We start from the raw sequence: 27,156 nt of genomic DNA, 5'->3' as shown, positions 1-27,156 counted from the left end.
TTGTTTGCTTACTGATTTAGTATAAAAATCAGGAGCTTTGTTCCACAGGCAGATATACTGAAGAATTTTTTTGCTTTTCTTCTCAAATGACAAATCCAATTCTTATTTTCTTAAAAAATTACCCATTGAATTGCTGAACTAACTCCAACCTAGCCCAAAGAAAATATAGTAAGGAATTTGTATTTTAATTAGAATCAAATTGGAAAGGGTTCTAATATTTATAATTTCGAACATTAGATTAATAATAAATGTATAAGCAAGTGACATTCCAGGGATCATGGGGCATGCCTTTATAAATATATGATGTTTAATTATATATTTTACATTATATTTGCAAAAACTTTAGAACCATAAGTTTTCACATTGCTCCAATTATGTATGTGTTTTATTTGGCAAAAAAAAAAAAATAAAGAAAATAATCGAGCTCTAAAATTACCTCAGCAGCCAGATAAGGTAGATATAAATTTTAGGGGAGACACACAGGGCCAAAATATGGTGTATTTAAAGTATGGTATAATAGTCATGTTTAATCTTCAAGTGAAATTCCAAAATAAAACATGCTTTTGGTGAATCTTTTTAGGCCAAATGAAGTTCTGTCAAGGGCATTTACTCTTTAGATTAGTATAAATGTTTCTGAAAATAATCAATAAAAATGTTAATAGCAGTTTTGAAAATATTGCTATTTTGCTTCTAAATTCAAGGAGTCATAAATAATTTGAAGGTGCAGTTTTAAACACTGTCCCAAAAATTTTGGAGTGGTTCAAATGTGAAAATAAGATGTTATATAAAATTAGAAATCAATTAGGAATTCTGTTACTTCAGAGCTGGACATGGGGTTCATATTTGAAGCTAAAAGAATAACTTGAAATAGAGTCTCATTAAAACAAGAGATGGTGTATTGTTTAGAAAAAATAAAAAATTGCATCCAGGCATTTATTTTAATGGAAAAAAGATAATATGTTGCATTCCAGAATTAGGTGAATGGAGAGTGAGTTTCCAGAGTTACAGGACACGAGAATGTGTGGCCAAAGAGAGCTTATGTTACAAAATTCCCGGGGAGAGATAAGTACTTCTTATTTTTTTTATTTTGTTGAACTTATTGGGGAGATACTGATCAATAAAATTATACAGGTTTCAGGTGTACAATTCTATAATACTTCATCTGTGTATTGTATCATACGTTCACCACCCAAACTCAAGTCTCCTTCCATCACCACTAAACCTCCCTTTACCCTCTTCTACCACCCCAACTGCTTTCCCTCTGACAATCATCATACTGTTTCTGTGTCTGTTTTTTTTCCCTTGCACTTTATAAGTCACTAAACATTCTCATCTAAAGAGAAATAATCTAAGTTTCCTCCAGGTCTTTTCCTGTATTCCTATCATCCACCTCCCATCTGTGATAGTATCAAAGACATTAAAACAAATCAGTAAATTCAGAAATGTTGGAGCTGTTAAAAGTCATACCCCATTTTAGCATGTGGAAAAGGAATAAAGGTCAAGATGTAATTCACGCTGTGCCATTTAATAGCTATGACTTTGGAGGAGTTACATAACCTCTTTTCCCCTCTGAAAATAAGAACAATAATAAATACATCACAATATATTGTGGATGAAAAGTCATTATAAGCACTAATTCAATGGCAGCTTTTCTTCCTTTTACTATATGCCAGATTGTTCCACACCACACAATCCTGTGTATTTCTAATACTTAACTACTTCTTCACTTCACCCCACAGAGAGAAGCCTTGATTCATCAGATATTGCTCCTAAGCCCACGATTTTTCTTCCTTCAGTTGCTGAAATAAATCTTCATAAGGCTGGGACATATCTTTGTCTCCTTGAGAAATTTTTCCCCGATGTTATTAAGGTGTATTGGAAGGAAAAGGATGGCAATGCAATTCTGGCATCCCAGCAGGGAAATACCATGAAGACTAAGGACACGTACATGAAATTCAGCTGGCTGACCGTGACTGCAAAGTCAATGGATAAAGAACACAAATGCATCGTCAAACACGAGAATAATGAAAGAGGAGTTGATCAAGAGATTCTTTTTCCTTCAATAAATAAAGGTATGTGCATACACATATCACTTCCCAGAACACTTCTGTTCCCAGAGTGACTGTCCCAAGTGTCTGTCAAATATTAATAAAAAAGGTATATCTAAATATTTCTTAAATGTTGCTATAATTAATAGTAGCAAAATATCCTGTTATTTTACCACAGAATCAAAATATTACAGGCTTTGGAACATGGTAAGGAATTAGATGATTTTACTCCTCTCAGCCTCAGATTTATCATCCAAATATTAAAGTCACATGATGATTTTTAGGGTTGCAATGTGGCTTAAACGAAGCAGCATACATGAAAGCACCTAGCAGCTTATCACACAACAACTGTTCAAAAAGAGACTTCACTTAAAAATGTTTTCTTTATTTATTTTTAGAGAGGGGGAGGGATGGAGAAAGAGAGAGAAAAATCTATGTGTAGTTGCCTGTGGTGTGCTCCCTGATGGGGACCTGGCCCGAGACCCAGGCATGTGCCCTGAATGGGGATAGAACTAGCAACCCTTCAGCTTGCAGGCTGCCACTCAACCCATTGAGCCACACCAGCTGAGGCAGCTTCCACTTTTGATGATCTTACTTGACCAGAAAATAAGAAGAATTATATATCTTTCATGCATTTTCTCCTCAGCTACAAAGTCACAGTCACTTCGGTGCTGCTATACTCAAAGTATAATCAATGAATTGTTAGGTAACAGGTGGTATCCTTCTGAGGGAGTTGAATCAAGCTTCAACAAAAACAGGATACTTGAGCCCTGCAGTTTTTGTGTGGTCCTAGGTTTTTCAGGTTTGTATTACATACACCACAGTAGGTAAATTTCATAATTAAAGATTGGGTGAGGCTGATGTGTAGAAACAGATTTCCATCCTGCATAATGAGCACGTAATTCTTGCCACTGGAAACACCCATGCAATGCAGTTGTAATGGGAGTCAGGCCAGGAAGCCTGTGATGAATACATTAGGATGAATTACTGTCCTGAGAAGGATGCACACAGTGAAGAGAATATCCTCTTTCCCTACACATTCAGGGCCATTCGAGACTCAGGCACATCGTCCCAAAGGAGAGCCTTTGATTCAGATTTCATACATATTTAGACAGTGTGGGCAGAGCGCTGAATGTGCTCTAGCTCCAGCAGTGGTCTGGGAACTAACTCCCTAGACTCAGAACTTAAAGTCTCTTTTTCCCTTTTTTAAAAAATTTATTTTAATTGTTGTTCAAGTACAGTTTTCTGTCTTTTACTCCCAGCCCAGCCCACCCACCCTAGCCCTCCCCATCTCTCTCTCATTTCCACCCCCTGTAGTTTTTGTCCATGTGCCCTTTATACTTATTTCTGTAAACCCTTCCTCTTTTCCCTTGAAATTCCCTCCCCTCTCCTCTCTGGTCACTGTCAGCCTGTTCTCTATTTCAGTCTCTTTGGTTATATTTTGTTTGTTTCTTTTGCTTTTAGGTTCCTGTTAAAGGTGAGATCATATGGTATTTGTCTTTCACCACCTGGCTTACTTCGCTTAGCATAATGCTTTCCAGTTCCTAGAACTTAAAGTCCTGTATTAACAAATCAGACCAAAGGCCCCAGAGTGCCCATAGGAAGGAATCAGGTGGTACTGTTCCCAGTGGTTAACAAGGCCTTTTAAGCAGTGGGGAACAAGGCCATAACAAGGGGTGCTAAGACCTTTGTGGTTTACCAGTTGGAATTTCAGAAGTAAACTTTTCCTTCTCAGTCCTGAGTTTCCCCAGTAGTCAAACCAGGTTTGAAACCTGGCCTGGGCTTTCTCCTGGGGCTGTGCTGAAGAGCAAATGAAATTATGTCACCAAAAATACTTCCTTTCAAAAATATAACATGAATGTATTTATTCACATATAAGTATTTATTTATATTCTTTCCTAAAACTAAAGACTGCCAAAACAGTGCTAATTTTTCTGTTTCTACAGCTAAGAAACAGAGAGCAAATATGCAAAACAAGTATAATATAATCACTGGACTTAAGTGTTCTATTACGTTTTCATTTTTCTAGTGATCGGGGTGACTATCTTAAAGGAGAGAAGGTCCAGTTTATAAGGTGTTTACTGGGCACTTAATTTCTGAAACATGGAACAAAGCTAACGCAGGCATTTCTGTTAATATCATTCTATGGAAAATTTCTAATGCTGTTGCTTGGAAATTTGTTGTTGTTCTTTTTTGTCAAAAGCTAAAACCATAACATGGAAGCACAAATCAATGAAGCTATTCTAAAGAGACACAAAACTAATCTGTTCAAGTTTTCAACCAGATTAGGAAAAAGTATTAGGTTATACCCACAGATTTTATTATGAAAAATTGATCATTTATTGTTTTTATGTCAAGCAATACATGGTGGTGACATTATTTATTTATCTTTTAATGAATAAAGTCACTCTAAGGAAAATAAGAGAATTTTAAGAAGCAGTAGAGTGAGTTTTTGAAGCTATTTTAACATCTAAATATGATTACATTGACATTTTCAATCTTGGGATTTACCCCAAAGCCTTTATACCTCACACCCATTTCTCTGGTACACACCAAGAAAAGATGTCATGAGCACATAGAATTACATACTGGGATTGTATCCATATGGCCAAGAACACATTTAGTAGAAAAGGATAAACTAAAGCAACCATTGCAACTGTTTTCCTCCAACAGTAGATGAACTTTTAAAGAAATTTTGTCTTTGTATGTACATTTGCCTTTTTAAAAAAACATTGTAGATAAATACAACTCTCATCTCAGGTTTTATATATTCAAAAAACTATAGATATGACTTGGTTTATCTTTTTATTCCTGGACAGTATTTCACTGAAATGCTGAGTTCCTGAAATAAAACAGTCATTTACTAAGTATAATTAAGATATCTGGAAGGGATGATGTTTTAGTGTCCACTATCTTGGAGTTATGTGGTCTCTATGGATTATTTTCTATTTCTATGGATTGTTGTACAGGGTACTTTCCACATGTTCTCTTCCAATTACTCTCCTACTACCATCCTGTGAATGCTGGCTCTGCTGTCACTGGTATGACTCTCAGCACCTCATTTTCTTGTCTGTAATTTGGAGTCCAAAATACACCTCACTTCAGTGTTATTGAAAGATTAAATGAAATAACACATCTGAAGCATTTAACATACACTATGCCACACAGTAATAATCACTCAACAGACATTAGCCTTCATTAATATTGTTGTCATGTCCACAAAGACCACAGGTCCAGAAAATTATGTGTGTGAGCAGGGTCACTGGGGATATGCATGCTTGGGAAAGGTATGGCTTAGATGGGAAATTTTCTTAAACAAGACTATTTCCAATATGTAAGATTCTGTTATCGATTCTACGATTAAATGAATTCATTTGGGAAGCAACTGTTCATGTCAGCAGTGTGTGCTGAAGACTGTAGAGCAGCTCCTTCTTCTGTTTATTTTTTCCATTCAGCAAGTATTTATTGAACAGCTGCTTTGTGGTGGACACTGTGCTAGGAGCAATGAATGCAGGAGGAAACAGGTAGGCTTGTATAGCACGCTCCTGTTATGATTAAAAAGAAAGAATGTATCCTTCATGAGCAGCATCTTCATGTGCAGAAACACAATATGTGAATTCAGTTTACTGAATTACATGGAGTCTGAACATCTCTTCCTAGAATGGGGGAACTCATATTTTTAACAGCTCTCTCCTCTCTGTGGGCAGATTCTATATCTATCTATCTATCTATCTATCTATCTATCATCATCTATCATCATCTATCATCTATCTAGCTGTCTGTCTATCCGGATACACACAGACACAAGCTGTCAAGTAACGATTACAAACAAATCATTAATAGTTGCTCTCATTTCTTGTAGAGGTTGCTGGTCTTAATCCTAAAGTAGATGATTGCCTGGAAGATAAAAGTGGTAAGTTTCTGCATATATTTGCCTTTATGTAATGCGATCGCATTTTTCCCTCCTGATCAACATAAGTTTTGAACTTCTAGAGCTTAGCATGGCATAATGAGAATTGCTGGATTTTGCAGAATAGACCAAGTGCTATTTTAAGCCAATCCATCCTTTCCTAGTAGTTGCCTTAACACAATGAATGCTGGCTTTTAGCATGAGATGACGGTGAATTAGAGGGTGCCGTGATATGCTCAGGATTATTTCAACACTGACTTTATTCATTTGTATGGCTTTTGTTTCTAATGACTAGGGAGAATGTGATATCAAGTTGCTTTTAGATTTTTTTGTCTTTGGTCCTTGCTAGTAGTAATAACCTGAAATTACCTGTTTAATTCTCTTAGTACTGTGGAGTATAGTCTTACACGTTAGATTAAGATTAAGATTAAGATTAGTTTAAACAAATAATTTTCCCATTTCACAGATGAGAGCAATGAGATAAAATGACCTCCCTTACACCAAGCCAAGCAGCTAAATCTGTGGTTTTAACCCAGGCCATAGGAATCAAGAGCTCATACACTTACTCAGTTCTCTATTCTTCCTCTGAGAGTCAAGTCACAGAGCAAGAAAGCCCAAAGCCAAGATCGTGAGACACAATGGATGCATGGCAAGGATGGTGGTAGGGGGCAGTGCCTGGCTTCCCAGTGCCATAAACTGGGCTTCAACCCCAGTTCTTTTAATTGCTAGTGACATGAATATGAGTACTTACATTTTCTGAAATACTTTCCTTACCTGCCAACCAGGAATAATTATACCAAACCAAGTTATTGTGGTGATAAGGTCACATATGTGGAATGTCCAGCATAGGGTATCTCATTTAGTTGGCATAGAATATGTATAATTTTCTGGCCTCTTGTCCCTACATGTGTACAAGGAAAGCCCCTAGAAGCATTGGTTCTAGCTCTGCTGAGCTCTCCTCCATTTTCAATATCAAGGGGGCTGTGGACCTCAGTTAACACCTTACCTGGTGAACACAAAGAACTTCTGAGCACATCTGCTCTTGAGGTCCCTTTCAACACCAAGTACTAATGATTCTGGAGTTCTGACACTATGGAGATAAAGCTTGTCAAAGGGAAATTTCCACAGGAAAGGACTTGGCCTTGTGGTTTATTGAGTAGCAGTCAGGCCCACCACACTGTCATCAATTATTTCTTGACATCATGTATTTCTTGCAAAACTTAAAAGATATTTAGTGCAATTACCCTACAGTGTCATAGCCACAATGAGGGATACTCAGGAAAGACAGGTGAGAGAGCTGTGATGTCTTAAAGTTTCAGAGCATTTGGATTAACCACTTTCTCCCCATTAACATAATGTCCTCTGCTAAAACCTGCAGCCACATGCTGGTGACCACCACCATATGTTCGAGGACCTGATCCTTACTTGGAATCATATTGCATGCACATACAATGACTCAGATGCTTCTAAATCAGCGGCCCAATTTCATATTAACTCTTAACCCCTTGATGTCAGGGTATTATTCATTGCCCTTGGAGATTCACAATTACAGAGGGACTAAAAATGTGTTCTGTGAAGTCACGTTGCTGAGATTGAAATCTGGATTCTGGCACTTACTAAATGCATAACATCAGGCAAATTTCTTCTCTCTGTGTCACCCTTTTATTTTTATAATGGGAACTAAAATAATAATTTCATAGGTTACTATAAAAATTATATAAGATTAAAGTTTCTAGTAAAAAGCTCACAGTGTTTGGGATTTGGTTAGTGGTTAATGAACATTAATAACATTAATTAACTTTTACTATTAATTAGAGACAGAGTAGTGGTGAAGAATTGAAGAAAGTTATTTACCACAAATTATATTTTCTCTTTGGACTCTCTCATTAAAAATGTAATTTTAGTTTTTAATATTTGTAGTGCTGTACGTAACATGGTCTGCAAGCTACATTGTAAGTTGTCTTGTTGCTTTTGGTGGTAGTGGTAGCAGATGTTTGTGTATTTGTGGGTTTGGTGGTGCGGAGGTGTCTCCTCAATGTAGGTCATAAACTAAATGATTACAACCCCTCCCATTAATATTTCCTATCCTCTCAAAGAACAGATGGAACTAATCAAATGACTTCTCCTAGATATACTGCGGTTGCAGCTCACCAATACCTCCGCCTACTACACCTACATCCTCCTCCTCCTCAAGAGCCTGGTCTACTTTGCCATCATTTCCTTCTGTCTGTTTAGGAGAACAGCAGTCTGTGGCCGTGGAAAGAGTTTATAACTGATGGTGGCACAATTTTTCTTTACTTCTTTCCCCTGGACAAGTCTGCTGAGGATGTAGCTGGACTTCCTTTCTGGGTTTGGATTATTTCAGTTCACACACACTTTTCTATCATGTCATTATCGCATAATGGTTTTCAAACCACTGGGCAAAAGATAATTTCTCTCTGTAACAACCAGTTTGTCCATAAATCAGGTGCAGGGCCTAAGGGCACTCTTTAGCACCACACTTCCCATAATCTCGATCAGCTCCTCTAGCAAACCCACATAATCATGCCTTCTGAGTACAGACAGCACGCAGCTCCTAGTCCCATTCCTTAGGGCTCTTTATCCAGGGACCTATCTTGAGGCTTTTCATTTCACGCACCCAGAAGCTGTCACTTTGGCTACTTGTATTCTGTATTTGGTTTTTTATAACAGCCACAATAAATTTTTTTTTAAATTCAGAAGTCTGCTTTTGTCTGTTTACTTTAGTTTTATACATCTAATGAAAGTCCCAGATAAGCGAGAACATGGCAAATGAGCTATCAGATTCAGCAATGTCATCATGGTCAATACCACCCTTGTGTTTCCTTCCCTGGGACTGTAGTTAGAATCCTTTCTATGGGCCATGGGTTCCAAGGGGGGGGGGGGGCCAGAGCCAAAGGGAGGTGGCCAGGTTACTTTTCTCTCAAAGGTCACCATATTCATACTCATATTCATTGGTTTGGGAAATTCGATTGGTGACAGAGTAACATCTACCTTGATTGCACTCTGTGCTTAGATCTATACCAGCATTTCACAAGCTTCAGGTTTCCTGATCCTCACAATCACCCAGGAGAACCGCTCTGACACTGGAGAGGCAGTGTGGTGGAGGGTTGGCTCTTCCCCTCTGAACCCGAAGTGCCTGGATTTGAATCTTGGGTCTAGTATTGGTATCTGTGTGAACTCAGACAAACTATTTGAACTGTATGTGACATAATTTTCTCATGTGTAAAATGAAGTCACAGTGCCTGGTCTTGTGGAGTTGTGTGAAATAGATGAGTTAATAATGTTTGGTACATGAAAGTCCTCAACAGCTGCTATTAGTTGCTTGACTTTAGAAAATAATAGATTATGCATGCACACACACACACACACACACACACCCTGACAATCATCTTTAATCATAGTTCCCTGCAGACAGGTTAGATGTGGATGGAATATGGACTCAGTGATTTTTTGCTACACACCAGGAAATCCCATTAACCCTCTCAGAGCCCTTGGAGGTAGGTGTAGTTCACAGTTTATAGATCAGAGAGATTATGTTATCTGCTCATGGTCACCATTTTGTAATAGTCATTTGGAGCCAGGTATCTCTAAACTCAGCACCCACATTTTGTTACCTAGTATCATGTGGCTTCTCCTTCACCTGTTTTCAACAGAGAAGGACAAATCATGCACTGCTTCTTCTCCAAAGCCAGTGAGACTTTTCTTAGGGACTTGTGGGTGCATCTCTATTTTCTCCTCATCTCTATACTCTGGTAGAACCATAATTGCTCCCTTTATCACCAAAAGTATGTAAATTTTGCCTTATTTTATGTGTGTCTTAGATGTGCAGCTCCTCTTTGTGTTAATGAAATGAACTAAGAGTCTCAGGCAAAGCAAGTCTTTGACAGTGCCACTAGGGTCACTATTCTGACATTCCAGCTCCTCCCTTAGACAGAATGGGTCCAGGGGTCCCAGGAATAGCCTTGTGGACGCCTCTGGTTGTTTCTGGGCTTTTCTGAGGTAGGAGGTGGGTATACCTCCTTTTTGGTCCAGTACTTTTCCATCACAGCAACACTGCCACATGGTGTGGAAGAACACTGGGCCAGAGCTTTCACCTCAGGCTCCATACTTAGAGCCTCATTTACTTGGTCTGGCTTGAACTGGCTGTGTCATTTGATCTTGACCATGTCATGTTGCCTATGTTTATCCATCTTTAGAAGAAAGTGTTCAAATTCTAAAGAATTTCAGATTTCTAGCACTATTCAAATTCAATGATTCTAATGAAGTAATAATACAAACACTTGCATAGTGCTTACTGGTCTAAGCATGTGTTAACCTGTATCTCACAAGAACCCCATGAAACAAGTAGAATTATGACTGTTCTACAGATAGGGAAACTGAGGCAAAGGGGGGATAAAGAATGTCCCCATAGTTAGACAACTAATACCAAGTAGGGCTGGGATTTGAACCCAAACAATCGGGCTACAGGGCATCTGCTGATAATTTCTGTGTGACTGTCTACTAGAGTAGAAACAGGTTCCTTTAGGTTTGAATTAAGATAGGAAAATTTCCTTCTTATTAGGCTAAGAGCTGATGAAGAGAACTGTCTCTTTCCCTGTATACAATTTCTTTCCTTACTCCTATTCTGTTCAAACAATTAATTACAGGATCCTAATAAACCTACCACACAATTTTTCATGTTGGGAAGATTTTGAAATGCTGGCCTCCCACCCACCAATCAGACATCTGTTATTAAAGTCCATGCCACTTGGTTGGATAGAAGAAATACCAGAACAACAGGCTGCATCCACAGGTGTGCAAAGGAACAGCTGGTCAAAGATATATACAATTCCATACAAAAGTACTATGTCTCTAGACTTTATAGAGCTAGCATACTCCACACACTTCTCAACCATAAAAAAGGCAAAATTCAAGGAAACCATTCTCAATTTTTTCCCATTATGAATTCTCCCCACTGTTTTAGGATTCTTTTCTTCATAACTCGTAAATATTTTGAGGGCTTTATGTCAGTCAAGGAGGTTACAGTTAAGTAATATTACATTTTCCCTTTACTCAAAGTCCTGTATAATTGCTAATTAGAAATTCTGAGTAATATCAGATAGCCAGAGATACAATATCAACATGATACAGTTCAGCCAAATACCTACAAACCCAACACTTTCAGAGCCATAAAAACTCACTTGGGTAAGTGCATGGTCTCTGTCAGGCTCTTAGGCTGTGCTCATTTGCTTTCTTTTGTTTTATTTAAATAACAGCCAGTACCTGCAACATAGTGAGCACCAGGAATGCTGCCAGGCAGTCTGCATGCTTTGTGTCCAATGCTCTCACTGTATCACAGTGCAGGTATCATGCTCCTTTAGCTGATGGGAAGACCAGAGGCTAAGAAATATGCCTGAGGCCAATCACAGGGTAGTGCCAGGGTCCACAGGATTCCAGGGCCATCTGACTTCAACTCTGCTGTTTTACCCATTGTACCAATGGCTCTCTTCCTGGAGCCTTTAAAAACCACTCAGGCCCAGACTTCTTCATAGACCAGGCATTGGACTTTAAACAGCCTCCTTCAATAATTCTAATGTGTAGTCAGGCTTGCAGTCATTAAATGACTGAAAGCTCCTGAGCTCTGGTGCCACTGTCTCTGCTCTCAGGCAGCCAGGAGCCATCACAGGGCCCATCCCACAGGAGAAGATGCTACATCCTGGAAAGTGTTCTAACCATCAGCCCATCAGTTTCATAAGGAAACAGATGGCATGGACTAAGACTTAGGTGTGAGGATGTTCATTCACTATTAGTGCTACTTATAGCAGCCCCAAATTAGCCCAGATGCCCCATAAGAAACTAAAACAATAAACAAAAGAATGTCATATGACAGATTACTATGCATCTTCAAAACATGCAGATTACTTAAAGAAATGAAGTGTCAATCAGGAAGTGTTGATAAAAGTAATGTGCACAGAAGAACCCTATTAAAATTGGTAGATAATATCTGCACATGGCTCCAAAAACAAAACACTAAAAATGCACTAAGAAATCTTGCTTCAACCTGTCTCTACCTCCCCAACCTCTTACAGGTCAGTTTTGGTTCGTGAGCATCCTTTTAGTTTGTATTATGCAGGTATGAATGCACGAGGGCTGTCCAGAAAGTATCCATCCATGTAATATGAAAAACAGACATTGAAGAAGATACAAGAAACATGGTACATAGGACAATGATGCAAAGCAGGCAACTTGGGACCTCACACAGTTCTCCCAATTGCCATCAACTGCCCTGTCATATTTTCTTGAATGTCATTGACAGTCAGAAATCTCTTCCCTTTCGAAGGTGATTTTAGTTTTGGAAAAAGCCATAAGACTGAGGGTGCCCAATCTGGGCTATAAGTGGGCTGAGTTACCTGGGTGATTTGATGTTTTACCAAAAACTCTGCACAAGATGTGATGCATGAGAGGGCACGTTGTCATGATGAAGCTGCCAATCACCAGTTGCACAGTGCTGAGGCCTTCTGAATCATCTGAATAGTTTCCATAGAGGAAATGTTCAAGCTTAACACAAAATTTGATGCAAATTCGTTGCTCTACTCACTCAGTTGTTTTGAATGTGATGACCACACAGTACAAATGCTTACTGAACAGCATCTACTGCCCTCACTGATTAATACTGTGAAGTCATCATTGTTCGTTCATGTGAATTCCAGTCCACTCTCCTTGGCTGCAAGGTTACATCAATTTTGCGTAAATCATTCTCCTTATATTAGCAGTGGTTGAATTTTTTCTGGACAGAGCTTGTACACATATAAATACATATGCATGTGTCTAAATTTCTTCCCTTAGTACACAAGTGTAGTATGTAGTATACATTGTTCTGTACTACTCTTTTTACTTACTCATCTTAGAGCTCTATGTCAGTATATAAGAATACTTAGCTGCATATTTCACTGGTGAATGTACAATACTTGATAAAACCAATTCTTAATGATAAATTACTGGCTTATTCCAACCCTGTGCTATTATAAAAAATGTTGAATTACGTAACAGTGCTCATGTCATTTTGAACACATGCATAGGTCATTTCTACCACAATATAGGTGAATGCCCAGAGTGTGCTGTCAAATGTCAGGGCTTGATAAATACGATAAGAGAAAAATAGCCTCATCATGGCTTTACTTTGCTTTTCTTTTATAAGTGAGGATAAGCTCTTTTCATATATTAAAGTCTGTCTATATTTCTTCTTCTGTCAACTATTTGTTCATGTCCTTTGACCACTTTCTATTAACAATACTAACAATATATGTGTCTGTGCGTGTTTATGGGCAAAGGCATAAAACAAAATGTTCAATGTATGATAGGTGGGTAAAAAAAGAGATTGTATACATTTTTATTTACTCTAATGAATCCTTTAAAAGTAAAAATTTATACATTAGAATTAAAACAATGTCTGATTTAAAATGGGAAAGAATTTGTTTCATTACAATCAGCTTCAGGTTCTGTGAAATAGGTTCTTTTGGAAATCCAGTAAAGGTTCTCATTCAAAATCAAAATAAGACCTGACACAAGGAAGATTAAATTTACTTAGATCTACTCCTTAACTCTCATTAATTTGATCAAGACCCCTTTAGGCCAAATGCTTGGCCCTCTACATAAAGCAAAGATTTTCAAGTGGTGTGCCACAGGAATTTTTAAAACATGCAATACCTGACTGTTTAGTTAGGGGCACTGAGCTCTTTCCCTCGGATTGTCAAAAAGAAAACAAGACAACAGCCAACAAAATTATAGCCCTCTAGAGTGAATGCTCTGTCTTGAACCGTAACTATACAGGTCATATAACAGACTTGCATCACATTGTTCACATCACACAGTAAGGTTGTATCTGATTCGTTAAGTTGTGGTACCAGAAATCTTCATCTAAGTCACTTCAAGCAAAAAGAGTAGGCAATTACTATTATTCTTTTGTAAATCAAAATTTACCTATTTTTTGTCAGATCAGTAAAATTACATTTTTAGAATACCATTGAATTTGAAGTTTATGTGTGCCATAAGATGAAAAATGTTGAAAACCTCTTACTTAGATGAAACTAGTGTGTTGGGAAAGGTAGAGGACACTTGAAAACCACTGAACACTTTGGGCAGCCAATTTCACAGTTGAGCACTACGAGGCAGTATTTCCTGTCCCACCAAACTTCTTAGTAACTTCCTTCCTCAGCTCAACCAGGGCTGCCCTGAAACAGGCAGTAAGGGAGGGAGAGCAAAAGTGGTGGAGGCTACAGTGTGGCTGGTGGGAGGGAGCTGCTGTGGCTGATGGTGATTTAGTTTCTCAGGCTTCTTTGTTGACATGCTCTGGCAAATGTGGTTAATTCGTGGAAAATGCTCAATGTCAAACCAGCCCCTACTTGTTGGGTCTATGCAAGCAGTGGCGTAGGTGTTATAAGATAAAAAAAGGGCAGTTAAACCACAACTAACTTTGCTCACTTTCAAGAGGCCACAGATAAGGTAAAGAAAATATCCATCTGCATACACATGCAGGCAGTTATCAGACACAGTTTTAGGAGTGGAAAGGGGCTCCCCATTTTTTATATACGTGACTCCAGTTAGCTACTATGTGAGGTGGAAATCTCATGCCCAGGGCTGTTCAGATGCTGCAGTCAGTCCAACATGAACCTGTTGGGAGGAAAGAGCAGACAGCACTAAGCTACTCCTGAACATTATCCTGCACACCAAATATCTCTGCTTTTCCATGGAATGTCAACCTGAGCAAAGCTTAGTAGAGGATATGAACATCAGATAAAAGTGTGATTGGGGTGAAGTAGAAGAGGGCTATTCAGCAATGTGAACATAGAGGCCAAATACTCCCTCCCATACCCGATCCCGGCATAATACAGAGTGGATGCCTAGGCCCTGGACTCAATCTGTGCAGTCCTGGGGGAAGACTAGCTCTACTGTGCAGATCAACACTTCGGGCTTTCATAGTCTGACTTCATGACACATGCACATCACATACTTCATTCTTCTTCATCTGTGCAACTACTGGGAACCCTTGGCCTTTTATGACACTTGGCTGTATCCTCCTGGCTCAGCCAGCATGTTTCAGCGAGAGATCTTTCTCAGGTTAAATTAATACAATGACACCCAGCTTGGGCATCATCTGAACATTTGGTGTGTATGTCAGTCCACTCCTGAGATAAAGCATGCTCACTATGAAAATACCATTTAGTTCCTGGGGTTTTAGTACCAAGGCCAGACCCTGGAGATTTCCATCACCCTTTCTCCACCATAGGAAGCTATTCCTGGTTAGGCTGTTGCCTCTTTGTGGCATTTCTGTCATTTGGCCCTTTCTTAGAACAAGCACATATGGAGTTGATTTGATCTGCACAAATAGCCAGTTTCCACCCAAACCAGTACCATTACCATGATGCACAGTTGTGTTTTTCTTAAATGATACGTGAATAAAAGAAAGCAAATAGGCACACTGCCTTCTGATCAGGCATTAAGGTAATACTTCACATTTTAAAATTAGCTCACAATACAATTTAGTTTACTTCAATTCAAATTAGCTAAACACAAAGGGAAAATGATGGCAATGGTTTCATAGTGTATTTCACATAAGATGCCTCAGACTACTTCAGAACCAGTCTGCTAAGAGAAAGATACACAATGTCTGGTTTCTTTTTATATGTATCTATAACCCCACCTTGTTCCCCTGTGGTAATTACAACACTTTTGGACAAATTCATAATGCAAAACAAGAAAAATAAAACTAGCAATTTTGATATGTGGGATTTTATTACATTTTAAAGTTGTACAAAGAGCACATGTGCATGAGTTTAAAAAAACACAAAGGAAATGTAGGATGTTAAAAAAGAAATACAAAAAAAAATCTGAGACATGAAACAAAACAATTCCATTCTGTGAATCCAAATAAAAGTTATATTGTTTACTAAAAATGTGTTACTATAATATATTAAGAAGTCTGTTGATTAGGAATACAGCATAAGACCTTTCGGCAACTATTCATTACAGATCACTCAGTCCCACTGCACATGGGATGGATCATTACGTTATCTCACCTGCTACAGGCAGGTTACTAAGTACATGTGAATATGGTACAGTGTCTGTGAGGTATTACAACAAATGGGTTCTTTATTCACCATCAATCAAATCAGCAGTGGATGTCACCACTTCAGCTTTCCATAGGGAGACCCCATCTCCAGTCCTTTGTGCCCTCCAGTCATTTTCACTCAGAGTTTTTCACACTTTGAAAAAGAGAACACAAAAGTATTTGAGAAGTAGTTTTACAGGGAGAAATGCTACACTTTGCCTTATGTTTTTTTAATAGTTCAAAACTTTATGGGATGTATCTTAATGCCAAATAGAAGACCAAACAGATGAAAGAATTTAAACAAAAGAAACAGAAATAAATAGGTATTGCCTTATGTTTTTATAGTGAAGTCTGTGTACCTGGATGGGCTGTGTTATAGACAGTTAAAGATATTTAGGGTGGACACAAGAATTTGTTTCAGAGAATTTTAGAAAATATCAACTCTTCACACGCCCACATTTTTCCTTTGTCTCAACACTGTTGGGGAAAGAAGGGAACAAAGAGTGTTGTGTGTTGCTGATGCAAGTACAGGGCCAGGGCCCCCACTCGCCAGGACCCAGCTGTCTCTGCCAGCCCATCTGCCTCTACACGGCTTCTACACTGCCTCTACAACTGGGAACGATTGCGCTGAATCTGTCTAAAACTTTTCCTTTTTTTTGATATTTTATTATTCTTTTGTTCAGATATAACTGACATTTAACATTATATTAGTTTCAAGTATACAACATAATAATTCAATGTTTGTATATATTACAAAATGGTCACCACAAAGTCTAGTGGTTAACATCTATCACCATACATAGTTATAAAATTGTTTTATTTCTTGTGATGAGAGCATTTAAGTTCTATTCTCCTTTCCCTTCTATGTTTAAATAATTAAGCAGAGTCACTACTACCACAATTTATGTTTATTTTCTTGTATTTCTGAGGTTGAAATGTCTTCTTTTGACCATTTGATGGGATTTAACAACGTGCCCCCACCTTGAGGCACATCAAATTCTACTGCTTTGAGTGACTGGATCACATCTCTCATCTCAGAAACTGCAGCAACCTGAGAGACATTCTGGTGCAGGATCAGAGCGAATACTGGTACCAGATGGGAGGGCCTGCATCCTGGCTCTGTCACTTCCTAGCTATGTGACCTTGAACAAGTTACTCTTCCTTCCCAAGTCTCACCTGCCTCAAACGTAAATGCAGACAATACCATTACCACACCTCACAGGACTGCTACCCTCACAAGCACACATAAAGGGTTTGTATGTAAACAATGTCTGACATGGAGACCTGGCTAAGTAAGCAAAAATGAATACATCATATTGAGAAATTTTGGACTAGGAGCTATTTTTCATACTTCACCAATTTATTCCCATACAGAAATCAAAATGTGACTGACAAATTCATGTAAATAAGACTAACCTGGTCACACACACAGACTCATATTCTTTGAATTTTACCCTGAATCCACTGGAAGAAACGCTTCCTATTTCAGCACTTTGTTGCTACAGTTTCATTTTTGAAGACTTACTTTAACAAAAGTAGTACTCATAGCTCTAATAGTGGTTTTTCAGTGTCCTGCTTTTCTTCAGCTTCTTCAGATCCTATGTGGAAAAAAGGAAAGGAGTATTGCTTTCCAATAAAGTAACAAATTATTTCTTTAAAAATACAATATATATGCATAATATTTTAAAGGACAGATATATGTTTAACCCTCAAAAGATTTAGCTGAATAAAACAGTAACTGTAAAATAAAGTTTTACATTATTTCTTTAGGAGGAAAACCTGTAAAATAGAATATCACTTGCACTAATCTGTCAAAGAGAGCTTTACTTATGTTCTATTAAAATATTCATAGAAAGCAAGAATTACTATCCAGGCTACTTACGTTCCACCTCCTTGCTGACAAACCTGCATGTGTTTTTCAAGTGCAAATAACCTGGAACTTGGGTATAAATAACTAATTCTACATAATTAAAAAAAAAACTTCATCCCTATGAGAAAGCAGTGAGGTCTTCCTAATGCCAAGAGTGATGCCAGGGGGTCACTGCCATGTGCTGCTGCCAGTGACCACTGTTATACCCATTCTGGGTCAATGTCTAGTGAGCCTCATATTAGTTGTGCATTTGACCCAATCATTCTACACTTGAATTATTTCCTTAAGTTATAACTCCAAGGAAACACTACTTGTTTTCTATCATGTACATTTCCCTCTAAAAGTAAAAAGAAATTCCAAGTCTGAGAGCAGAGGTTAAGAATTATTACATTTCCATGAAGTATGTATGCATCCATTTAAAATTATATTCAGATAGGCTACAACATGGAATATGTATAATATATAATATAAAAACAAATATGTAATGAAAAACTTTATATTTGATAAAAATAAAACTAAATATATGTGTGCAAATTGGAAAGACCAGAAGCAACCAATCATACTTGTGACTTACATACAAGTCGTATAAGTGACTTCCATACATTTCTGGATTTCCAAAGTTCTACAATAACCCTAAGCTAACATTATAATTTTTGAAACAGGATATAAAATATAGGCAGTGTGGCCACTATTACATAAATTACAAACACAAAACTAGAAGGAAACAGTCAACAGTAATGTTACTGAACAGCTTGAAGAACCATAATCTTTATTTTCTTCTTCACACATTTTTATAAAAAGCATGCGTTACACTTGTAATCAGGCACAAGAAAAACAAAATGAGCAGTGAAAAGACAATGGTAGTAGTTAAGGATATAACCTATTCCCTCGTGAATGCAGCCTGCCTCACACTGCCACTGGCCTCTTCTCAGATAATGCACTTTTCTTCTAAGAATGTCTGCCTGGGTTGCAGCAAACATAAGTCTGCTACAGGAGAATGAAAGGCCGAGAGTCTTAAGAAAAGATTGTGTCCCACGTATTAACTTCATAAATGTCAGAGTTAAGTTTGTGATAAAATAAATAGACAAAGGCCTCACTTTCCAGCCTATTGAGCTGCTATAAAGCATATGGACAATGGACTGGTTCAATGGCCTTCTTCTCATGCTGACAGGAGTCTGAGGAAGATGGTCACACCAACTTCTTGGTTCTGTGCTCACTTTCCACCTGTCAGGCTAACGGCATTTGAGCCACAAACTGACACATACTGGAACTATTTGGGAATCCTATAAAGACAAACTTTCAGTTAAAATGATAACACCTGTGCTTTTCATAATTTCAAGGTGAATGCTACAAAGGACTCTGGGTTACAGTGAGGTGAGGAGTCAATAAATCTCCTTGAAAAACAACTTTAAAACAGGACTAGATGAACAAGGCTAACTACTTCAGCACTCAGAAAGTGACCAAAGTTGTACAAGAACCTGAGAAGTGTGGATGCTGAGAAAGCAGCAAAATTCTGGGATCAAAAGTGGTATTACTACCTGGAGATGCTCCAGTTCCTCCCAATACCTTGTTTGGTGGGCATGAAGGGTCTTCCGGGGTAGGGCAGAAAGTGAGAACTGGCAGCAAAATTACACAGTTGAAGGGACCTCACATAATTTGGGGTGGGGATTGATGCAATGGTGAACTGACAAAATCAGCTGTGTGTGAGCAGGAAGGGCCAGAGTGTCTCCTGGTTTGAGGTTGAGGTCATGGCTGCAAGGAGTATATGCTTGGCTGAAGTTGTGTGTGAGCCGAGTGGACTTAAAAGAGCCCCAGGGAGCCAAACACTCCTGGCCAAGTCTGAGGCTGTGAGCATGTACAGAAGGGCCATGAGAACACACAGAAGAAAGTACCAGCTGGGAAAGACTTAAAATAGCCTGAAATTTTAATGTGCTACCCATATCTGTTTGGCAGAAGATGGAAGACTTAATTAAGATGCTTGATCACAATCTCTGTCCAATCACTGTCTATGGCTAAGCTATGTAGACAAACAAAGGCATGAACCCATAAAGCTATGCTTAAAAATAAAAGCATTAAAAAGAAAATTAAAAACTAAGACACATCAGAGGCCATACACGACAGGGAACTTAATTTCACAAATTTAGCCCAGGCAATTTTCTAAGCAAACAGATATTAACAATTATAACCTTTGGGGTAGAAATTAGAATCTACAGTTGACACAATATATTTTCAACAACATACTTTTCAAAAAAATTACAAGACAAGCAAATAATAAATGTGACTTTTCTCAGAAGAAAAAAATTTAAAAACCACAACTCAATACAAACTATCTCCAAGTATGTGCAGACTTTTTATTTAGCATGACATCAAAGCAGCTATTGCAAATATGATATATTTCTACATAGAAATGGGAATTTATACATACACATATTCAAATAACTATAGAAAACCATGGTTAAAGAATTAAAAGAAAGTACAAATCCTCACAACCATAAATCAATAAATAGAGATTATAAATCAAGGAGACAGAATTACAAAATGATCAGATAAAAAATGAAATCTGGAGTAGAAGTGTATAGTAACTAAAGTGAAATATTCACTAGAGAGAGGCTGAGAGAATACTCAAGTTGACAATAGACAGAATCTGTGAACTTGATGATAGAGCAATAGAAGTCGCCCAATCTAAATAACAAAACAAAACAAAAAAACTGAAGAAAAACTGAACAGAGATCAGACAGCTATGAGATAACATCAAGCATACCAACATACATGTACTGGAACTCCCTGATAGGAGGAAAAGTATCAGGAAAATATTTGAAGAAATTATGCCCTGAACTCCTCAAATTTGTTGAGAAATGTTCTCTATACATTTAATAAGCTAAACAAATACTGATTAGGATATATACAAAGAGATCCACGTGTAGTTGTTACAATATATTTTACAGCCAACCAGCTGAAAACCACGCAATGCATGAAATGCAATGCATCAAAATTTGTAAGATATTGCTAACGCAATCCCTTAGGGGAAATCTATGGCTTTAAATGCCTCTATGAGAAAAGAAAGATTTAAAATCAATGATGAAAAAGAAGGGCAAGCTAAACTCAGCCCAAGAAGGATAACTGAAATAATAAAAAATGGGAATGGAAATAATTAAAATGAAAAAGTAAAATACAAGACAGAAAAATCCAGGAAAACAATTCAGTTCTTTGAAAATATAAATTAATTTGACAAACCTCAAGCTAGAATTGCCAAGAACAAATGAAATCACAAACTACCAAAATCAAGAAAAAACATTACCACCAATCCTATGGAAACGAAAAAGGATTAAAGAGAATATTGCAAATAATTTATGTCAACAAACCAGGTATTTTACACAAAGTTGATGAATTCTTAGAATGACACAATTACCAAAATGGACTCACAAATAAATAAACTAAATATACCTATATATAAAACAAGAAATTTAATTAGTAATTGAAAATCTTCCCACAAAGAAAATTCCTGACCTCAACAATGGTTTCACTGGAGAACTTATCAAACATTTAAGGAAGGAATAATGTTGATCCTTCACAGGAAGGATTCATTCATAAAACAGAGGAGTTGGGAACACTTCCCAAAGCATTCTATGAGGCCAGTATTACTCTGCTATCAAAGCCAAAGATATAATAAGAAAACTATAGATGATTAGGTAGGTAAATATCCTCCAAAAGTGTTAGCAACTCAAAAGCACAAAAATGCATAATAGATTATATAATATGACCAAGTGGGATTTATCTCAGATGTAAAGTTTATTGAACATAAAAAATTTAATGTAATATACCATATTAATTTAATACAGAACAAAAATCACCTGATTACCTCAACAGATGCATAAAAAGCATTTGTAAAATCTAATGATCATTCATTATACTTTCAACACACTAGGAATAAAACAGAACTTCCTCAGCCTCATAAAGGGCATATGTGAAAACCCACAGCTGTCCCATACTCAATGCTGAAAGATTGAATATTTTATCCTAAAGACCAGGAACAAGACAAAGATGTCTGCTCTTGCCACTTCAATTCAACATTTTATTGGAGGTTCTAGAAAGTGCAACAGGAGAAAAACAAAATTAAAGCTTTCCAGCAGTTTGGAAAACAAAAGGTAGAATAGTCTTTAAGTACAGATGACCTGATCCTGTATGTAGAAATTTCCATGGAATCCATATGCACACAAACCAAAACTAGACCTGATAAGCAGGTTTACCAAGTGCACAAGATACAAGTTCAATACACAAAATACCAATTGTATTTCCATACATTAGCAATGAACAATTAGAAAATGAAAGAAAACATTTATATTCAAAATAAAACCAAGAAGAATAAAGTTCTTAGGAATTAACAAAAAAAACAAAATGTATATGTGGAAAACTACAAAACAATGGAAAGAAAAATTGAAAAAATACCTAAATAAAAATAGAGCGATCATGTTCATGGATTAGACAATTCAGTATTTTCATGATGGCAATCTTTCCCACATTCATCTAAAATACAATGCAGCACACCATATGGGCAAAAATTAACAAACATCTTAAGATTTATCCATTAACACAAAACACACAGAATAGTATAAATAATTTGGAAAAGAATAAAGTCGGGCCCTGGATGATGTTGCTCAGTGGATTGAGTGCCGGCCTGCAAAGCAAAGGATCACTGGTTCAATTCCCAGGAAGGGCACATGCCTGGGTTGTGGGCCGGGTCCCCAGTTGGGGGTGTGTGACAGGCAACCACACATTGATGTTTCTCTCCCTCCTTTCTCCTCTCTCTAAAAATAAATGAATAAAATATTTTTTAAAATGTAACATTAAAAAAAAGAATAAAGTTGAAAGACTGTTATGGTCACCCCATAAGAAGAGTGTGTTGGGGAGACTACCCTAAAATCTGACTTGGATGTGCATGTTGCTACATACTGAAGAGCATATAAATGGGTTTATTACACCAGTGAAGTTTCTGGGGACAGTAGTGCAGGCTTTTCAAATAAGGCCCCACAGTACCTGATTTCAAAGCTTACGTGAAAATAAAATTACAGTGATGATGCTGGTGTGGTACTAGTGCAAAGAGAGGATACAGGTCAGTGGGAGAGAAATGAGTCCAGAAATAAAGCCTTATATGTAAGGTCAACTGGCTTTTGACAGACGTGCTGAATCAACTCAATGGGGAAAGGTTGCTCTTTTCAACAAATGGTGCTGGGACATCTGGATATCCAAAGGCAAGAGATGAACTTAGTTCCTTACCTCTACACACAAAAATTAGTTAAAAATGGTCCATGAACTTAATTGAAAGAGTTAAACTACAAAATCTAGAAGCAAATGTCAGAGAAAATCGTCATGACATAGTGGTTAGGCAGAGTTCTTAGATATGACCTGAAACACATTATCCATAAAAGGATAAATCTTGATAAGCTGAACATCAATATTAAAAAGTTATGCTTCAAAAGACTCGAAAAATGAAAAGCCTACAGGTGGAAGAAAATATCTGCAAACCATGTATGTGATAAAGGACCTTTATCTAAAATGCACAAAGAACTCTTTCAACTCAATAAGACAAACAACATAACTAAACAAAAATGGTAACTTAAAATAGACATTTGTCCAAAGAAGATATATGAATAACCAGTAAGCTCATGAAAGGTTCTCAATGTCATTAGTCATTATGGGCAAATTAAAATCACAAGGAGATACCACCTGACACTGCTAGTGTGGCTCTACTCAAAAGGGCAGAGCCAATACCATGTATCTGTGAGTATATGGAAAACAAACTCTTACACAGTGCTGGAGGGAATGTAAAATGGTTTAATAATTTTGCAGAACAGTTTACAATTACTTAAAAAGTTAAACAGAAACCTACCACATGACTCAGCAAATCCTCTCCTAGGAATCTATCTAAAGAAAATAAAATCTATGTCCCCACAAAGACATGTACACGAAATGTTCCCAGTAGGATAACTCATAATAGCCAAAAATTGGAAACAGTTCAAATGTCCAACAACTTGTGAAAACAAAAACTGTATATCCACATAATGGAATAGTATTCAGACATACAAAGGAACAAGCTACTGACAAATGCTACATGATGACCCTCAAAAACATGATAAAAGAAGCCTGATGCAAAAATTACATATTGTGTGATTACATTTATATTACTTGATCAAAAAGGGAACATTTTCAAGATAGAAAGATCATTGTTGACCTACGACTAGATGTAGGAGTGGGGATTAACTGCAATTAAAGGAAGTTTTTTTTATTACATCATACAATACCATAATTAAAAACTTATTTTACACTTCTCAAGATCTTACAGAGGTAGTTTCTTTCTTTTTTCTATTGTTGTTCAATTACAGTTGTCTCCATTTTCCCCCTATTACTCTCCCCTGCCCACCCACCACCACCTCCCACGTCAGTTCTTCCCCCTGGGGTGGCTTTGTCCATGGGTCCTACATACATGTGCCTTGATGATCCTTCCCCTTCTTTCCTCCGTTACCCTCCTCTCCCCTCCCCTCTGATTATTGTTAGTTTGTTCTTTATTTCCAAGTCTTTGGTTCTATTTTGCTCACTTGTTTGTTTTGTTGATTAGGTCCACTTAAAGATGAGGTAATATGGTATTTGTCTTTAACCACCTGGCTTATTTCACTTAGCATAATGCTCTCCAGTTCCATCCATGCTGTCGTGAAGGGTAGGAGCTCCTTCTTTCTTTCTGCTGCATAGTATTCCATTGTATAAATATACCATAGTTTTTTGATCCACTCATTTTACTGATGGGCACCTAGGTTGCTTCCAGCACTTGGCTATTGTAAATTGTGCTGCTATGAACATTGGGGTACATAGGTTCTTTTCATCAATTGGTGTTTCAGGATTCTTAGGGTATAATCCCAGCAGTGGAATTGCTGGGTCAAAATGCAGTTCCATTTTCGGTTTCTTGAGGAAATCCCACCCTGTTTGCTACAGTGGCTGCACAAGTCTGCATTCTCACCAACAGCATAGTAGGGTTCCCTTTTCTCTACAACCTCGCCAGCACTTGTGGTTTGTGGATTTATTTATGATGGCCATTCTGAGTAGTGTGAAGTGGTATCTCATTGTGATTTCAATTTGCATCTCTCTGATGGCTAGTGATGCTGAACATCCTTTCATGTCTCTGAACCATCTGTATGTCCTCCTTGGAGGAGTGTCTGTTCAGGTGTAAAGGAACTTTTTTGGATGATAAAAGTGCTCTAAAATTGTACTGTAACATTGGTCAAAAAACAGTAATTTGCTAAATATCATGCAATTGCACATGTAAAATGTATGAATTTTATGGTATGTAAATTTTAAAGAAATGAATGTTGGAGATCAAAGATGGCTGCAGAGTAAGTAGAGGCTACATACACTTCCTCCTGGCAATAAACCAGATTTAAAGCTGAATTATAGTACAATCAACCTGAATGACCAACTGAAGGACAGTTGAATAGGAGTATTACATCCAAGGATTTATAGAGGAAGCTACACAGAGACTGTTAAGAAGGGGTGAGATGTGGGGAGGGCTGGTGCCTGCATGCAGGTACTGGGTGTGAGAAGACAGAGAGATATCTCAAAGCAAAAGTCACCCCCGAGGAGCATGAAATCTCAACCCCATGCCAAGACCTTCAAACCAGAGCACTAGGGCCAGGAAGAGGAGCTTGCATAGCAGCTAGCAGTAAAAATCAGCAAGAACTGTCCACTGGAAGAGGAGGGAGTCTATTAGAATCTCAGGTGCTCTCCTAAAGGGCCAATGCACAGGAGCTCACTCTTGGGCACTCATCCAGGCTGTGGTAGAAGGAAAGCAATTCAGGGCATATGTAAACCATAAGGAAAAAATCTGGGTGATTTGGCTCTGGAGAGAAATCTGGAGGGTTGGCAACTGAGGTCCTGGTCCTGAAGCAACATCCCACACTGCCCTAAGCACAATCTTCCGGGGTTGGGAACTCTTATTACTACACCACCAGCTGGGGGAGTGCATTAACAATGCCCTCCAAATACTGAGGACACCACCTTGCTAAGTTCAGATCAAGCAGAAATGACTATTGGCTATACTCAACAAGGGGACCTGAGGTGAGCTCTTTTTCTGAAGAAACTATAGGCAGACCCAGATGGTCATTGGACTGTGCAGCTTTGGAACAGGGGCCAATATTTCCCACCTCCCATGGGTTAAGCAGGTGTCACCCCCAACAGAAGATTCCTTTGTTGGGGTCTCTGGAAGCATGGCTACAGACCTAAGTGGAAGTATACAGCTGATCCCCTCCCACAGGCCTTCATCAATCCCAATGGAGGGCTGCCTTAATATCCATTCCCAAATCCTGCTGGACATTTCCTGCTGGACTCAGAGCCTCCTGTCAGGGTTTCAGGCAGCATGGCTGCAGAGCTAGTGGGAAGCATGCAGCTCACCTGCCTCTTGAGATCTGGTGCCACCACCAGCAAACAGCTGCCTTGATCTGCTCCTCCAAGTCCCCCTAACCCCATGCTGTGGGTAGAAGGCACCTCACTTTAGAGCCTAGACATTCAGAGTGTATCCTCCTCAGAGGCTCCAGTCTGGGGCTTGAGCAAGCATAGCAACAAAGCTAAGGGGAATGATGAGTGTCAGCCAGTGCCATCCCCAACAGAAGACTTTCTTGATTTGTTTTCCTAAGTCCCAGTGGCCCTATGCAGCTTGCTCCGGCAATGTGCACAGCTGGCTGCACACAACCTGAGCCTGTGGTACACTCCTCCTGGGGGAGCTAGAGTTGAAGACTCCAGCAGAGACTGAGTAGTTTGGCTCTGGAGTAGGGGCCATATTCTCTTGATTGAGTACCTGATCACAATTCCCCCAAGTTGGGGGCCCACTAGCCCTGTCCTCCCAACCTAGTCACCATACTCTACTCTAGCTTAAGTCCTGTAGAAGAGTAAGTGGGGCATGGCCGACTTGGGTCACTCCACAGCCTTTGCTCGTAGGATTTTGGAGGAAGTCCAGGCAATCTCAGAGGGAGGAGAGGGTGGAGTAGCCAACAGGTAGATGTTAAACTCTGGGAGCCTTGGATGTTTACTGATCTGTCCATGGCAGAGACAGAGCTTCTGGAAGCCAATCTTGGTGCACAGCCTGGTCCCTCCCACAGACACCCAGGCCCAGCAGATGCAGCCACAAACAGTAAATAGCATGGTACCTCCAGATGGGTGGCTAAAGCCCAGCTACACA

The 27,156-nt window shown here is 38.3% G+C and overlaps 1 protein-coding gene and 1 gene segment (V, D, J or C); one reads left to right on the top strand and one right to left on the bottom strand.

Annotated features, from left to right (window-relative positions):
- Positions 1 to 27,156, bottom strand: part of STARD3NL (STARD3 N-terminal like) — a 178,483-nt gene that overhangs the window by 95,204 nt on the left and 56,123 nt on the right. For 4 of the 5 annotated variants that reach the window (XM_028526101.2, XM_036010804.1, XM_036010806.1 and 1 more), the window contains 2 exons: positions 17,592 to 17,664; positions 15,732 to 16,220 (listed from right to left, as the gene is read on the bottom strand). In XM_028526101.2, coding sequence (XP_028381902.1) covers positions 17,609 to 17,664 — 56 coding nt within the window. In that variant the 3' untranslated portion in view covers positions 15,732 to 16,220; positions 17,592 to 17,608. Of the gene's footprint in view, positions 1 to 15,731; positions 16,221 to 17,591; positions 17,665 to 27,156 lie in introns of those variants that run through there. The other variant, XM_036010807.1, reaches the window with a different exon arrangement.
- On the top strand, positions 1,888 to 8,377 carry LOC114507748. The segment is given in 3 exon segments: positions 1,888 to 2,072; positions 5,911 to 5,961; positions 8,088 to 8,377. Coding segments are annotated over 3 exon segments (339 nt in total).

Source organism: Phyllostomus discolor, chromosome 10 (assembly GCF_004126475.2).
Source record: "Phyllostomus discolor isolate MPI-MPIP mPhyDis1 chromosome 10, mPhyDis1.pri.v3, whole genome shotgun sequence".
Lineage (NCBI taxonomy): Eukaryota > Metazoa > Chordata > Mammalia > Chiroptera > Phyllostomidae > Phyllostomus > Phyllostomus discolor.
Note: the sequence above shows the minus strand (reverse complement) of the source record. Positions and strands in the feature narration are given on the sequence as shown.